Source organism: Centroberyx gerrardi, chromosome 6 (assembly GCF_048128805.1).
Source record: "Centroberyx gerrardi isolate f3 chromosome 6, fCenGer3.hap1.cur.20231027, whole genome shotgun sequence".
Classification (NCBI taxonomy): domain Eukaryota; kingdom Metazoa; phylum Chordata; class Actinopteri; order Beryciformes; family Berycidae; genus Centroberyx; species Centroberyx gerrardi.
Window position 1 is genome coordinate 27,952,077 of NC_136002.1, and position 16,598 is coordinate 27,968,674.

Consider the following 16,598-nt stretch of genomic DNA (forward strand, 5'->3'; position numbering starts at 1 on the left):
GCTGCTCTCTTACAAACCTCACTTGAACTGAAAGAAAAAACAAATTGCCCAGAGGAGACAGGGCAACAATCCCTGACATGTCACAAGACCAATGAGCAAAGAGTTCTTGTCAAAATGGCGAACTCTGGAGATCTGGAGGACACACATTATATCTAATTTGACCGCCATTACGCAGAAGTGTCATAAAAACTAAGTAATGTACCAGCCATATCATAGGAGTAAGAGTTGATTTACACGCTTTCCATGAGTATGAATGGTTTGGGTTAGGCTCTGGGAGCAATCCCTAAGCTTTAAGGATGGTGGAAAATGCCTTGTGGGTTTGTGCACCACAATTGCAACACAGTTTTGGACTTGGAACAAGAAAGCTAACCCTTCTAGCCTGCATGAGCAACTAGAATCCAGGGGAATCACACTTTAGTATCCAAATAAACCAATGGAACAACATTGTATACAAGACTGTAAATTTAAGAGTTTACATAAACTTATCTGGTGCATTAACTCTACCTCTAAACTGTGATCTGTTGTACTGATAGAATCCCATCAAGACTCCACTTTCCACTGTATCAATCTGGTTATAACTACATTTTAGGTAGAATCTAAAATACATAAGAACCATTATAGCTATATTTAAATTGAAAAAAGGTATATTTACCAAGTTATTATGGAGAAAGGACAGATTTCTTCAAGCACCTTGTTCTCTCTCTCTCTCCTTCTTGTCCTCTGGAGTTTGGAAAATATTTTGACTTGAGGACAGAAAAAAAGTCAGTCTCTTGGAAGAGCTGCTGCTACATGTATGGGTGTACCTCTGTCAGCAAATAGGAACCCACGGTGGAGTGTCAACGCAGCTAGCTGACTGAGGATCGTTCTTCTCCAGGGTTTAATGTATTTCAGATGAGCTCCAGGTCTGGCATGGGTCCTTACTCTGCTTGCAGGAGCACAGGATAAACACACACACACACACACACCACACAGAGACTAACTTTCCTCTCTCTCAGTTTCTGCTCGTTCAATGCACCTCCTCTTCCAGAGATGCCTGGCAGCACTGTGGGCAGCACTAAAACTCCAGTTCAGGGCAGGGATGAGCCGAACTATGGGCGAAGGGTGTGGACCTGCAGGAGGGGGTTGTGAATAAATAATTTGGGTGGAGTCACTTTTTCTACATGACATAATCCAACACACGCATTGTATCCTTGGGCATATTCATGTTATGAGCGATAAACACAACCTTATGATGCAACCATCCGACTGTGGCTACACATTTCTGTTATGTTTTTTGATTCCAAGTTTTCTGGACTACTTAAACATACTGTAACATCTCAGCATTTACAGACGTGACAGTTTTTCCTCTCATCAGTCTAAACTCCCTCGCTCCTCCCAAACTCTGTGAACCCTGAGGGCACTAAGCACACAAGCCAGCTCTCCTTTTCCACTTCCATGCACCACCTGCTGGCTATCTGATAAAGGACACCAGCCACACCCCCACCACCATCTCCTCCTCTCTCCCCCAACTCTAATCATACTTCTCCGTCATCATTAGTCATCCAGTGGAATGTAGCCTGATGATCAGGAATGACTCTCTAAACCGCCAGACAGAAGACCAGAAGACGTGCAACGTTTCATAAAAGAAGCAAGGTTTAATTTACAGTTTTACTAAATGTACATTTCTTTTTAAAAAGTGTCATTATACACAATAAATACAATACAAAATTAATCTGTAATACTATACTTCAAATTCTCTTACGGTCTTTTTGTACATTATTATTGTTCCTTTTTTTCCATTTCAATGCTCTTGCTGTGTTTGTGTTTGAATTGTCCACCAGGCTAAAAAAAAAAGAAAAAAGAAAAGAGAACGGCGAGGGAGGCAGGGATAGTGACAGCAAGATGGAACAATCAGACTGAGAACAGAGAAGAAGATCAACAATTAAAGACTGGCCTGCCCCCTGCTGACTGAAATGCATAAAGTCCACACCTGGCATTGTAAGCAACAAGGGGGAGGCGTGGAGGAGGTCTAAAAACATGGACCTGGGAAATCATCCAACATTTGAAACAGAAGAGAATTGAATTTCCTTATTACATGTTCATTTACATCTCGCCGATACAGTACTACAGTTCCCAAGAGCAGCCACAAGGTAAACCACTTCACAATCAAAACAAAACAAAACAAAAAAACAGCTTGCTCAGCATGATACACTTAAAACGAATGTAATGTGTATATGAAACGCTGGCGTTAAACTGTCTAATGAGGGTGGAGGCTAAACCATTTTGCCATACAAAGCCAAAGAGCAGTTGCTGCGCGAGTAGTGAAATTGAGAGACATGACTTCAGTATTTCCTCTCAACAAATATATTGCTAATTCAGAATTGACTGTGTATCGTTTATAATGTTGATATGAAATCTAAACAATAGTCATGCCCTTTGACCTTTAAAATACAAAAAAGTAACTGCTGCTGTTTGCATTTGTAGGGGCAGCATTATGTTTGTGATGATAGGGTCACACTTGGTGGGTAAAGGAAGATATGTATTATGATCTCTGATAGCCTGAACCTGGTTGTATTCCCCTCTGCCTCTCTGAACTGCAGGTGGCCTAGTGAAAGAGAGTTGTTGGGACTTCTGTTTTGAGGAGCTGCCAGGCGCTCATTGGGACACCATATAAACCAGGAGATGATCCGATGTGGAGGGACTGGCACTCAGGCCACCACGTGATAGGAATGTATGAATACTGGACGTGAAAAGAAAAGATCAAATGAAAGTGAAAAATGGAGAACAATAACCTCTGACAATTTCATCTTATTACTTGAGCATGATTGAGAGAGAACACATACAAACACCACGCATCTTCACGTCTGATGCTATCCACCAAGACAACACAGTATTACCTCCAACCCCATTCTTACTCTATCCATCCAGGGTGTGAGTCAGGCTGTAAACGACAAAGAAATGTCTGGACAATTCAAATGGACAAACAAAGCCAACACAGCTTGGCAGAGTAGTACAGTGATACTGTTTTCTCACAGTGCCCTCCTTCCCTTCCCCACATCTGTCTGTCAGTCAGTGCCCTTTGTCAGTCTGTCCTGGGGCTGAGGGGCTGTTATCTGCTTTGAGTCTGGGGCACCAGGCTGCCGTTGTGGCCGCGGCCACCGACCTGAGGGTGCTGGGCCAGGGAGGAGGATGAGGAAGTAGAGGAAGAGGAGGGCGGGACTGAGGGTCTGTGGGATGAGGCTGCAGAGCCCCCTGGGCGCTGGCTTTGGTGCTGGTGGGGCCTGCCGCTGCCCCCTTTAAGGTGGTGCCCGCGGGCAGAGGGCCCCTGCTGTAGGTTGAGGATGCTGTCGATGGCACACTGCAGGTGCTCATTCAAAGAGTCGTCTGGAGGGCTGCCGCTGGAGAAGCTGGCGTTATCCATGTCAGGGGAATCTGACTTGCAGCGTTTGGCAGGAAGCGAGGAATCTCTTGTGCAGGAGGACTCTGGAGAAGGAGGCCCAGGGGCATGCTGGTCCATTCTAAATGTTCCACCTGCCCTCTGTCTGTTTTTTCCACTCGCCCTCTTGTATTGACTTATATCAGTCTCTTTGTCTGTGTGCTGCTCCTCTTTCTCCTTTGCCTCCTCTTTGTCTGGGAGGTGTGGGAGATGATGATGTTGTGTTGTTTTGATACCACGGTTAAACACCTCCTCCATCTGCTCCAGCCCCTGCATGGCGCTCCCTAGTCTGCCCCCTTCATGGCTAGACTCAGTGTGCGAGGCCTCCCTGCCTCTTTTCTCCACCTTCACACTGGCTATCACCGTCCGCTCTGAGGAAGGAGATGAGGCCTCGGGCCTGGGGGGTGAGGGTGTGGGTCTGGGGTAGGACAGGCTCTCGTCTCCTCCCCCTGGGACACCGGGTCGGACCCGGGGACTAATATTTTCCCGATAGGTCTTTCGGAGGGGGAGTCGACAGGTGGTCTGAGGGGGCGTGGCAGTGGAGGCAGGATTGCGTTTGACCCCACCCACATCGTGGTGCTCTAACGTCCCATTCATCTGAGTGGAGGAGGAGGAGGATATTGAGGAGGTTGACGACGACCATGTATGAGGGGAAGAGGAAGAGGAGGATGGGGCTGTGCTGGGGGGAGCGGTGCCTCTCAGTGGAGGGTTGGACTGAGTGGTTGCTATGGTGACCGATGATGAGGAAGAAGCAGTGCATGCTGGGGACTGAGTTCTGATGACAGTAGTAGGAGGAGTTGCTACTGGGCGGGCCTTTGGGTGTGGCACAGCAGCTTGGGGTTGGGATTGGGGCTGAGTCTGAGGCTGGGATGCAGACTGGCTGCTCTGCTGAGGTTGAGGTGTGTGGACTGGGTCTAAGGCAGTGTTGTGGACCACCTTACCGAATCCCGTTTGATCCTGCTTGATCTTCAGCTTCAGGCCGATTCGCCTGCGGGCCTCGTAGGTCTTGATAGGCGGCTTGCTGGTTCGCTGTGGGAGAGCATCGTCATCGTCGGCTGCTCGAGAGGTAAAGGAGGAGGAGGAGGAGGAGAAAGAGGAGGATGCGGTTGGAGCACGGCTGAAGGAGGAGCTCTGATTGGCGGGTTCAGCCACTAGCCTGCTCCCTGCAGCAGGGGCTGGAGGACAGCTGCTGGACCAGGACACAGAGGCTCCCCCTCCACCCTGCTTTATCACCAGTTTGGTAGGGGGGAAGGGGGCTGGGGAGGGCGCTGGAGCTGGTGCAGGAGTAGGGGTGGGTGCTGGAGTAGGGTTTGGAGCAACGCTAGGAAGGGGGGCCGGGGCAGGACCTGCAGGTGCTGGAGCAGGGGCAGCTGCTGCTACCCCACCGCTCACTGAGCTGGGCTCAACAGAAGACGGCTGCTGTTGGGATGAAACGGCTACACTCTCCAACATGCGTGCATTTGCCACGTACTCCTCTGCATTGACAGAAAGAGAGATTTGTCATTAGCAAACACCCAATGTAGACCAAGGCAGCTGAAAATACAGGTGAAGAAGAAGTAAGAGAGAGGGGCAGCGTACCTGGTCTCTCCTTGGCCAATATCCTGTCCTGACTCAAAGCGATCTTCTCCTCCTGAATGAACATCCGGTCGATCATCACCATCTCTGCCGAGGGGCCCAGTCTCTGCTCGGGTTCAAACCCCACACACCGTCAGTTCGAAATCAATTCAGGGGGAGGGAGAAAACTAAAGGGCCTAATCTGAGAATGCTGGTTCATAAACTTACCTTTGATTCTGCAAAGAGCAGATAGCGATATTTATCCAGCATGGCCTGGGTCCTTTTCAACAGCTGGCAGGAGACGCTCTCAAATTCATCATCCACTGCGCAGAGTAAGGGATGAAAATGTTAATGCAAATCATAAAATTGGGATTAGGCATCATAAGATTGTACTTCAGCTGTATGAGGATATGGAGTGGGTTACCTCTTTGATAGTCTTGAGAGGAGTTGGCAGTGCCCTGGTAGAGATGGTAAGGCAGCAGTCTGTGCAGTGAGTCCTCAAAGGAGTGGAAAGGAGCACTGTAGTTTGGGTGAAGCACTGAGCCCTGCTGTTTCCTCAGTTGCTCTAGCATCCTACAGAAAGATGCGTAAAACATATAAACCAGTTACAAAGATTTGATCCCATTAAGAGAAATCTCCACATAACCCTCTTGAATGACTGCAACACATACCTGGCTTCTTTACTGGGCTCTGCGCTGAAAGGCATCTTCATTGTTGCTGTCTGTAATGTGAGCAAAAGATAACACCGCTTAAATCGATAACACCGTTTTAAACACTCAGGTTGATGGTTCAATTTTGGATGCAGTTTTGAAAGACCTCATAAATGTGTACAGGCAGTGCAGTGAGGTATATGGGTATCCCCTTACCTGTGTTTGTACTGGAGCAGGGGGCTGTGGAGCAGGCATTTGGGTCAGACCTGCCGCCATCACCTGTATCTGCATCCCACCTTTCCCCAAAGCCATCCCTCCAACTGAGCTGATCACTCCTGGCTTTGGCTGAACCTGTGGGGCCAGTAGAAAAAGGAGTTACAGAAGGATTAAATCAAAAAACACAAACAAAACTATGTCTGTGCACTTCAGTATTGAATGGTGGGAAAGACTAAAGAACGGTTAGCACATTATGCACAATAATCATCATTTACATCCCAGAAATGTGGGGCTTTCATCTGCAAAAAATTAATTGGCTTTGTAACGCTACCCACCTGTGCAGGCTGGGTAAGGCTAGCTGGAGTGACAGTCTGATTCACCAGTGCTCCGCCTGGTCCTTGGGCTCCTGAGAATACCTGTAAGTCACTTGATGCTAAAACAAGAGGAAACAAACCATTATGAGGAAGGAACACTTCAAGGAACATTCAGAGGACTGTTTGTTTTGTGTTTACTGTGCCTAACCTGTGACAGGAGTCTTGACCAGCACTGATGTCTGCTGCAACACCGGGGGAAGCTGAGCAGGCGTGCCAGCACTGGCTGATGATGATATCACCACTTTTTCAACAGGCACATCTTGCTGGGAGCTGAAGTGACCAGTGGCCAGAGCTTGAGGCTGAGGCTGAGGCAGAGGCAGAGCAGGCTGCTTGGCCTGCAATAGTATGTTCTGCTGGACCTGAAAGAAGACCAGGACAGTTTATCAAGCTCTTTGGCCGAGATGCACCGATCAGGTTTTCTGGGCTGATTCCAATTGCCGATTTTTTAACAGTGTGATTGGCTGATCACTGATCTGATCTTTGAAATGATGCGTTATACCAAGACTTTCTAATAATAATGGCACATCTCGTAAAAATGCACAAAAGTATAAATAGTAAAAGTCCAATATAGCACTGAACAGATTGTACTTACGGCTACATGACATAGCTGCCTTATGCATGTGTAAATAAATCATAGGTTTAATCCAAACAAAAGTAATTATATGTTAGTGTGCTTGATGACTGAGGTGCTTACTCACCTACTGCCACTGGTAGTGCAGGGAAAGTTTTTCTTTGAGGCAGCATAGGCTCTGCCTTCTGTCCAATATATTAAACCGTTTCTAATCTATGATCATAGGCTGTGAAATTCACCGCACACACACTAGCACTGCACACATTACTTACTGCAATAGCGTGAGCTGTAGCAGATATTATGAAAACTCGCCAAATGGACGACATGCCTACGCATCTAACGTTCTGCCGACAGCCGCAATTTGGCTCATACTTTTTATGGCATACGCTCCATCGCCTTCCTGATCTGGAAAATTACTAAAAAACTTTTTTTTTATCGTGCATTTGAAACAGTGATCAGCCATGACCTATTTAGAATGTTTATCGGCAGATCACGACCGGTGGCCGATTAGTCGGGCAGCCCTACAAAAAAGTAATCCACAAAGCAGGAAGGTGGAAAACAAAAAATAAATATCTGAATACACAAAGTTATTATATTTATACGTGTATAATCACATTGCATTTTGCACTGATAAGCAACCTTTTATTGCAGTATATCGAGCTACTGATTTACCGTCTCGTTTTGTTAACTGATGTTTGTATGCTATATGTCAGGGAATTGTTATTGGTTTGATCACACTTTCATGCATTTTTAACTTTGTTAATTTTTTCCATAAACCTTGCCTGCAAATCAAATTTCTCTTAGGGGATAATGAAGTTTAAACTGAATTGGGACAATACCTGGTGCAGCTTGTCTAGCAGCTGTTTCTGTTGAGGCGAGGGCTGGGTGATGCCTGACAGCGTCTGAATTTGCGCCCCTACTAATTGCAGATGGTGCTGCTGCTCTGCCGTCAGGCCCGGGAGGGGAACCTGGGCTTTCACTACGGCACTGGCAGGGGCGCTGACAATGGGCGCGGTGAACTGGTGCTGTGCAGGCGGAGCTGACGGGGGCTTGGGAGAATGTGACATAGGAGGCATTTCTTGCTGGAAGGGAGCGGGCTGAGAGGCAGGCCGTGTCTGAGTCTGAAGCTGGACTTGAATGTGAGCCTGCTGGGACTGCGTCTGCTGAGCCTGGCTTTGAGGAGCCGGTTGGGGGGACCCGGGGATTTGGTTATGGACAATGAAGAGCGAGGGGTGAGACGAGGGTGTGCATGAGCGGGAGGGAGTTTGAGACTGGGGCTGAGGCTGAGAGGGAGGACGAGACTGCTGTTGATGGTGTGGTGACTGGATCTGCTGGCTCAGAGTAAGAGGAGACTGAGAGGGCTGGGGACTGTCTGCCAGCGGGGGCGCTGCAGCGTGAGTGGTCAGGACCGGTGAGGGGGACATGCTCTGGATCTTCAAGGGCTGTTGATGTCCGCTGGAGGGTACCTGAACAGGTGGAATCACAATATACTGATATATAATCTTTGGGCGCCAAAATTCATACACTTCAAGTTGGAAAAAAGTATTTCATACAACAATGCTAACAATATTTCAAAATGGGAAGAAAATAGGACATGAAGCACGAAATCACACACAACTAGCAGTTCTGCATGCATATATCGTAAATATCACTACAGTACAAAGTTCAAGTGTTGCCATTAGCTATAAAACTACACAAATGTGGGTAAAACAACACCAAACAACACAAAAGCAAAGTATTAGACTTTATAATCTAGTCGTTGCTTATATGAGTGGTAGAAGCCCATTGATTTTGTCCAGTGTCTGAGGAGGATTACATATAAAAAGGGAGCAATGATCATTTGGCGAGCCAAAAGAAAACAGTTGACACAAGCAAGAAGTCAAGATCTGCGGGCCTGTGATGGTAGAGTAGAAGGTGATCTGAAGACTTCAGGGAAGGGGGGGGGGGAGCGGGTAATTTGGTTTGGGGGTCGTTACACTGGTCAGACTAGTAGTTACAAGGGGTAGTGTAAGTGTAAGCACAGGGTGTAGCTGAAGAGTCTTAATGAGAAGTGCAGGGTTGAGGAGTGTGGATTACTTGACTATGGGTAGATGAAAATGCCAGTCATTGGTCACTAATGCAGTTGATGAAGGTGAGTCGACTGAACGTGATCAAGCAGAGTGTTAGTCAAGAGGTGAAGTTGCACTCTTGGATGGCTCTTCTATGAGGCACGAGCATTATATTTGTTACAAAATATAGTTTTGGATGAAAAACATGGCATAACCCAAATTAGTGAAACAATTAATGATAAACTTTAGTTAGAAAAAGAAAGAGCAGGCACTTACTGTGAATTTGCCAACACAGAATTCTATGGAGATGCATACAGCTAAACATTAAAATACCACAGTGGCCAACACACATTATTATGGACAGCTGGAATGATCATGCTTTTACGAGTAATGAAATGATGTTACAAACCCACAGAAGGTGCAAACAAACAAGGAGGGATTTTTGAGCGTAGGAATTGCATAGCACTTGTGATAGCAATGGAAGAAATGGCTAGTGCAGAAGAGAAGTACAGAGCAGGAATGGAGAAAGGTAAGATTGCTGGAACCAACAATGCCCTAACGCAGTGGCGGCAGCAGCAGCAACAAGTGGGTGGGGCTTAACATAAAGGGGCAATTCTACCTGCTTTACCACTGCTGTCATGTGGGAGGGGCCGGGGGAGGGGCTGTGGCTCTGACCCACCCGAGAGTCAGCTAATTGGCTGTCATGGACTGAGGGGGCCGGAGCAGTGATGCTGTTGCTGCTGACGATAACAGACGCTGGTACGCCCACAGAGGGGGTTGAGTCATTCTCTGTTTGGTGGTGCTGCTCCTGATACGAGTACATTTACCAATTCAGGACGAGGGAGGGAGGGAGGAAGGGGATTGGAGGGAAGGGGGAGTAAAATAGTAAACCAAAGAGGTCAGACCAAGATATCACTCCGTGCATGTTATCTTTTTTTTTTTTTTAGCCAATGTTAACTGTACACAATCAAAGTAAACATGCAAAGAGTGGAACACTGACCTGTTGCAGGAACATTTGAAGAGACTCCTGGCTCAGGATCATGCTGGAGCCCTGGTTGGTGAACAGCACCCTCCCTGGGCTGTGCTGGACCTGAGGGGCCAGCCCCACCGCTGTCACAGAGGAAGAGGTGGACACAGACATGGACGGAGAGGAGCAGGGGACCGAGCTTGGCGTGGAAACAGTGGGAGCTGGTTGCATGGCGAGGATGGAGGACTGTGGTACGTGCTGCTGAGTGGGATGAGCAGCCTGGTCTGTGGAGCTTCCCAACACGGTGACGCACTCTCCAGACTGTCCCTGGGCCATGGCTGCTGCACCTGTGCTGCTGCTGCTGGGGACCCCACCAGCCTGGGGCTGAAGGGCCGGCTGAAGGCTGACTGCAGGACTCAGCCCCTCCACCTGACTCAGCATGGTCAGGGAGTTCTGGATGGGCATGCCCTGGATGACTGTCTGGGCATGACCTGAGACAGGGTGGCTCTGGGTCTGGCTCTGACTCTGAGCCAGTGAGACAGGCATCTGAAAGAGGGTTGGTGGGCCCATCTGGCCAGACTGGAGCTGGATGGGTCCAGAGAGGATGTGGGCGGCCCCAGGGTGGCCCTGTGAGGTCAACACCTGGCCCAAGTTGATATTCTGGTTCGCAGCTAGGATCTGGTTGGCAATGAGCTGTCCACCAGGACCCTGACTGGTTATGATGTGGCCCCCAGGGTGCTGGGTCAGGATCTGCCCACCTGCCTGTAGCTGCGGCAGGAGAAATTGGTGGTTCTGACCTTGCAGAACGGTCTGGGAGGGAATGACGATGCTGCCTGATTGGTTTAACAAGTGCACACTGAGGGGCTTGCCAGATGGTTGCGCTGCTTGCTGCTTGAATAGGGCTTGTTGGAACTGAGGGCCTTGTGATGTAGCTTGTGTACTCAGGACAACATTGGAGCCTGGCTTTCCTGTCAGGAAGGCTACATTCTGAGCAGCAGAAACAGGGATTTGCTGCAGCCCTAGAGCCTTGTTGGCATCATTTTGCAGGGAGTGGGGTGCTGGCTGTGGCGGCTGCTGCTGCTGTTTGAAGAGTTTGGGTTGGATGGCTCCCCCTTGAGGAGGTTTGGGCTGAATGGGTGTTGGTGTACGTTGGATGATGACGTTCTGCATGATTTGGCCTTGAGTTTGTGTTTGGGGTCCAATTCCTGTACTTAGAGAGGTGCTGCCAAAGCCCACAAGCCCAGCAGGAGCAGTCATCGTGCCACCACTGCTGCTGTTTGTGCTACTGACACAAACGGCCGGTCCATTTAAAGCTGGAGATCCCAAAGTGGCTTTGCCACCTTGGATCAGAAGTCCACCTCCAGAGCTGAGAACTGAGCCTCCAAGCCCAGCCTGAGTCCCTGCACCTGATACCTCTGGCCCAGACTGGTGCAGCTGGTAACCACCCATAGCTTTAGCCAGGATTGGCTGCCCAGACTGGTTGATAGTCATGACTGTGGGCTGGCCCACAACCTGAATCTGTCCAATACCCAAATGTCCAGACTGACTCCCATTAGGAAGAGCTTGGAGACTTGAAATGGGTTGAAGAGTCACATTTCCCAGGCCCACAGGCTGCATAAATGGTTGAACACTAATGGTCTTGTTCATGACCTGGGGTTGAAGCTGCAGGCCCTGGTGAGCCAGCACTGACCCCAGCATGTCAGCTGTGGCATTGGGAGGAGTAGCAGTGGAACTAGGGCCTGACCCAGGGAAGATTGCTGCTGCTCCTCCAACACCAACTCCTATGCCTACACCAACAGCAGCGCCTCCAGCCCCAGAGAGGCTGGCATCAGGCAGTGTCTGAACCACCTGTGTAAGGCCTGGAATCCCAAAGGAGCCCAGGTCCAGCTCAGCCTCAGCCTCCTGCAAGCTTTGCTCTGTGATGTTGGCTTCAGCCAAACTCTGCTGCAGGATGTCACATGGCTCGTGATTTGTCCCAATGCCATTGCTCCCGCCTTCACCACCTGGGGATCCTCCCAGGATGTCATCATCCTCCAGGAAGTCCAGGTCCACACTGACTCTGGGCAGGCCTGCCGGCTCACTGGCCGACAGCTGGACTGTGGGCTGGACCTCTGGAACATGGCCCTAGAAGGAAGGGAGGAAGAAAAGTGAAACCAGGTGATGGATGAATTTTGATGATGAGATGGGATGGAGGAGTATAACTGCCTGAACATAGAGATGTTGACGTAACAGGCCCCACAAAAACGTTTGAGGTCACATCATAGCCGATCAAAGCTTGAAGAGTATAGATGTGTGTTAGTGGAAAGGGAGGGTGTTGGGAGATGCATGCTACATACATGGATAGAAAACAGAAGGAAGGGGATTGGGGGATTTTACTCACCCCAGTGGTAGAGAAGAACGAGCTGGAGGGGTCACTCGAACCATCCAAAAGGTCGTCAGTGTCCAACTACAGACACACCCACCCAGGATAGGATAGACAGAAACCAAAGGCACCCAAACCAGCAGGCAAAAGCAACCAGGACAGAGAAACAGACGGACCATCAAACAGAGGAGGGTAAAGAAAGGACAGTACACAAACCAGAGAACCAGCGGAAAGATAAGGGATAGAGGGGCAAAAGAATGGGAATAACAGAGTTGGGAAGCGTTAGTATTAGCATTTCTCATTTTGTGAATTAGCCTAATAAAGGGGGAAGGCAGGCTGAAACCATAAAAAGTGCACTCAAAAAGCAAAGACGACCATAAGCAGAGAGAGCCCATTGAGAGTAGAACAGAAAATCAGCAGGGAGGGACGTGGTTTGAAGGGTGCATCAAAGCGTAATCTGTGAGCGACTGGAATACGTCATGTGAGCCTCGTCATGTCAATTACAAACAAGTGTTGTAACTGTAAATCATAAACCTAGTAGATGCGACTTCTTCCACTACAGTATCTCTCATACTCACATGGGTCTCAGATCCATGAAGAAAGTCATTGAGAGCTTCTGGGTCACTGCGGGAGAAAGTAGTATGATTCAGACGGGTGCAGGAAATGACTGAGATGACTGAACAACCCATCCAAATATCACACTGCTCTTGCACTGCCTTAACAATGACTTACCAAATTACATCTAGCAGGCACCTGCCGTCTTCATCATCCATGACAACTGCAAAAGATGAAAAATGTTCCAGAGTTCAACAAAGACAAAGGATTAGCCTACTTCTTTCATAATACTTAAACTCCACATGGGTATATAAAAATTTAAAAAAAGAACACAAACAAAACTAAATATACCCACCCCTCCACCCCCAAACAAAAAACCTGAATAATGTCAACTATGTGTACATTAAGTTACATTGTTATATGGACAACCACACAATAGCCGTTTGATATTTTGACTCCATACTCAATACTTTGGCTGTTAAATGGCACCAGGAGGTTTGAGTGTAGACTGATAGCTGTATTTTGACAGGATTTTGAGCCATATCTGATAAACAATTAAAGAACTGCAGCCTGTTTTCACATGGTCCCCTATCTCAGGGTGCCATAGAGTATTGAGTAGTCATTTTTAATATGGAGTCAGACATTGGGCTAATATGGTGTACAACAATATAATGCATGCCATTTGGTGGATTCTTTTATCCAAATCTCTGTACAATACCAGGATCGCCAGCATTTTTAGCATGGGTGGTCCACTGTGTCCACAGTTAGTGCCATGCTCTACCCACTAACCTGTACAGGATCACCAAAGTCTTCTGTAGCCCATAAATATCCCCAACTTCCAGATTGTCATTCCAGCCTTTTCAATATTGCAGAGAACTAAGCTGTGACTCTAAATTACCCTGAAGCAGCATAAAGTACATTGTTGGCTAAATGCGTCCAAGTAAATAAGAATGTGAGTTGTCAAACCAGCTTCAAATCAAGATGCAACAGAGTTTAAAGAAATAAGTACCTTAATTTATTTTGTCTCCCTACTAATTCCATCACAGTCCATCTAGAGAGCCTGTAGTTCTTTCGACTCGCCTTCAGATATGGCTGAAAATATTATCAAATTAAAACTAAGAGTGTGCAGTTTAATCTCATAATCCTTGTGCTTTCCACATTCAAATTATGAGTACTGAAACAAATCATTCTACAGTGTACTGCTGTCCAAACACTCACGGAGCTCGCTGTGGGTCTTGTGTGCAAGCAGAGGGGCAAGGCAGAAAGGCTGATGGACTTAACCCCATTTTATCTTTGTAAACAATTATTGCAATGAGGTTCTCAGATTAAAAAAAACAATCAAAACTCACATTTATACACGTAAACTCATCTTCTTCATTGGTGGGAACAGGACATCTTTTATATAACCAATAACAAGCACTTCTACTGCTGTTACGGAGTCTTGTCATGAGATCAAGCAGCAGAGATGTTACACATCAAGGAGCAGCGGATCGCAATAGACAACAAACTGAAAACGCGCGTTTTTCGCCAGTCTGACAAGATTTTGGGTGCGGGCGCTTGCTGTATTTACCACAAGGTTCAACAACAGTGTAGAGTACTTTCAGTAACACAAACACGAGTCACCTAAATTTGTGATACATGATAGAGGCTATAAAGGGAGCGTATCCCCGGTTGCCGCTCTAAAAAGGCAGCGATCGTAGCCATTACTCGGTCACAGCAGAAGCAGTGCGCAGGATATGAATGGAGACACTGCAAGCGGCTTGCTACAAGCTAGCTGGTGTTTTCAAATAGCTTTGCATGCATATTTTGCCAGTTCATCAAAATCCGTAGCATTTTCTGGCCACATAACTGACAAAATCTTTCAAATTGATGAGATAATATATTTCTACGATCTGTTTCTCCTCTGTTTTCAGCATTTTGATGCATCTGGATTGAATTTCGTTAGCCTAGCTGGTTAGCCTGCTAAGCTAGCCAGCTATCAACAATATTCAGACGTACAGCTAGCTAATGCCTTTGACATTCAAAACAAACCACCGTGTGACATAATCAAATCACTTGTATTGCACAGCAGCACCTCATTTCAACTAAGACAACACGGTATTGTTTGCTAAGAAGTGTGGACGCAATTGCGTAGCAAGCTATCTATCTCTCCTTGCAAGCAAAATATGAGTTAATGTTGGAATACTCTTGGATCAGGGGGGTATGCTTGGGAATTCGGTGGAAAATGACCATGTTTGCCTGGTCATGCAGGACTGTGGCATTCTTATTACGGCAGATGTGGAGTTCGCGACCCCTTTGCAGTATGCAAATACTGCAGCTTTATTACAGTTATTCGGATTAATAGAGAAATTGCTACATTGTAACAAACTCACCCGAGACGATAGAGGTGCAGGCAGCGCGGGGTCTCCAGGACAGCCTCGCACGGGCTGCTGTACAGGACCCAACTACAGGCAGGAAACAGGAGACCTCTCCTTCGCCTGATTAAAACCTGGGCTTCGTCAGTATGCTTTACTTTAGCAAGCTGTAATTCCTCGAAATTTGGGGTTTTGTACAGTGCAGTGGGAATTATATTAGCCCCCTGTCTGTCTTAATTTTAAACATTAGTCACACTGAATTTGGTCAGATCATTTTTTGTGATATGTAGTCGTTAAAGAGGGCGAGAGAAAATAACAACAGAGGAAGCACCAACTTTGTTGTCATTTTTTTCTGTTTGGTGTGCACTGTAAGGTAATCAAACATGCAATCTTCAGGTACAAAAAACGAATACCCCAAATTAACTTAACCCAGTTAAAGGTGTAATTAGGGCCAACTGTTTAAATACTTTGGTTAACAATCAGGCCTGATTTGGGCCAGTCCTGCCCAGTATAAATCTGTCAAACTCCAGCCTTTACCATCAGAGTGAGACGGAGAGCATTGGCCTACAGGTCCTGGAGGTAGTTTATATCATCCCTTTAAAAAAACACTCAAAGAAGAAGTTCCTGAAGCCCTCTGGGGAGAAAGTTGTTGATGATCAGTCTGGAAAGGCTTACAAAGTCATTTCTAAGGCTTTGGTGCTCTACTGAGTCAGAAACAAAGAGTCTAATGGACCAAGTTTGGGACAGTGGTAAAATTTCCCAGCTAATACCATTGCAATGACATTGCTTAAAATCACCAAATAATTCACAGATTCCTATAACATCATCCAGGATATACGTGTCAGTGTTCATATTTTTTGTAACTCATGTTTTGTTTATTTATTTCCTTTTCTTTCCACTGTGAAGCACTTTGTAACTGTGTTTTGAAAAGTACTATATAAATAAAGTTTATTAATATAAGAGCTACAGCAATCCTAATGCTGGTAGTTCTTCATATTGGCTGAAGAACAAGAAATAGAAAAATGTGGAATGGCCTAGTCAAAGTTCAGACCTTAAAAAAACAACAGTTCTGCATGGAAGAGCGAGGCAAGCTTCCTCCACTGCGCTGAGAGAGTGATCAATTACTCCAGGAAGCATCTGGTTCTAGTTATTGGCTCTTAAGGGGGTGATTACTTTTTCCACATGGGGGGAGTGGATGTTGCATAATTTCAGTAATAAAGTATCAAAATGTGTTTGTTCACCCAGGGTCTCTTAGTATCTAATGGGTTTTGGTTGAAGATCTGATGACATTCAGTGTAAAAAAAGGGTTAGAAAATGCAGAAAATCACAGAGGGGAGAATACTTTTTCACAGCACTCTACCTTCTGCATGACATTTTGACCTGGCTAGTGTATTCACTCAGCCCTTTGGACCAATTAAAGTTTAGTAATATGCAGCTTTATTCTGATATTACAAGGCCTTATGTTTCTGTACGTTTAGTATTGTGTGTTGCTGCAGCACAATTTGTCTATTTCTGGGCCAATAAAATTGACT

At 46.7% G+C, this 16,598-nt stretch overlaps 1 protein-coding gene across 2 annotated transcripts; it reads right to left on the minus strand.

Annotated features, from left to right (window-relative positions):
- Window positions 1-1,645: 1,645 nt before the first annotated feature.
- On the minus strand, window positions 1,646-15,093 carry bicra (BRD4 interacting chromatin remodeling complex associated protein). Of its 2 annotated transcripts, none has more exons than XM_078284343.1 (13): window positions 15,085-15,093; window positions 12,890-12,935; window positions 12,736-12,781; window positions 9,829-11,919; window positions 7,620-8,246; window positions 6,358-6,568; window positions 6,171-6,268; window positions 5,836-5,970; window positions 5,641-5,690; window positions 5,394-5,542; window positions 5,198-5,292; window positions 4,994-5,096; window positions 1,646-4,890 (listed from the first exon to the last, which is right to left on the minus strand). In XM_078284343.1, exons 2-13 carry the CDS (start codon window positions 12,928-12,930, stop codon window positions 3,089-3,091), a joined length of 5,448 nt encoding a protein of 1,815 aa, XP_078140469.1. In that variant the 5' UTR covers window positions 12,931-12,935; window positions 15,085-15,093; the 3' UTR covers window positions 1,646-3,088. The 2 variants fall into 2 exon arrangements, with proteins under 2 accessions (XP_078140469.1, XP_078140468.1); XM_078284342.1 differs by having other exon boundaries at window positions 4,994-5,099.
- Window positions 15,094-16,598: the final 1,505 nt, after the last annotated feature.

Bases quoted from the DNA above. Each gene is read 5' to 3' on its own strand.
- bicra (XM_078284342.1), bottom strand. From the start codon at position 12,930: ATGGATGATGAAGACGGCAGGTGCCTGCTAGATGTAATTTG. The intron at 12,782-12,889 runs GTAAGTCATTGT...TTTCTCCCGCAG, and splicing joins TGCCTGCTAGATGTAATTTG to TGACCCAGAAGCTCTCAATG. The intron at 6,269-6,357 runs GTTAGGCACAGT...CTCTTGTTTTAG, and splicing joins GGTCAAGACTCCTGTCACAG to CATCAAGTGACTTACAGGTA.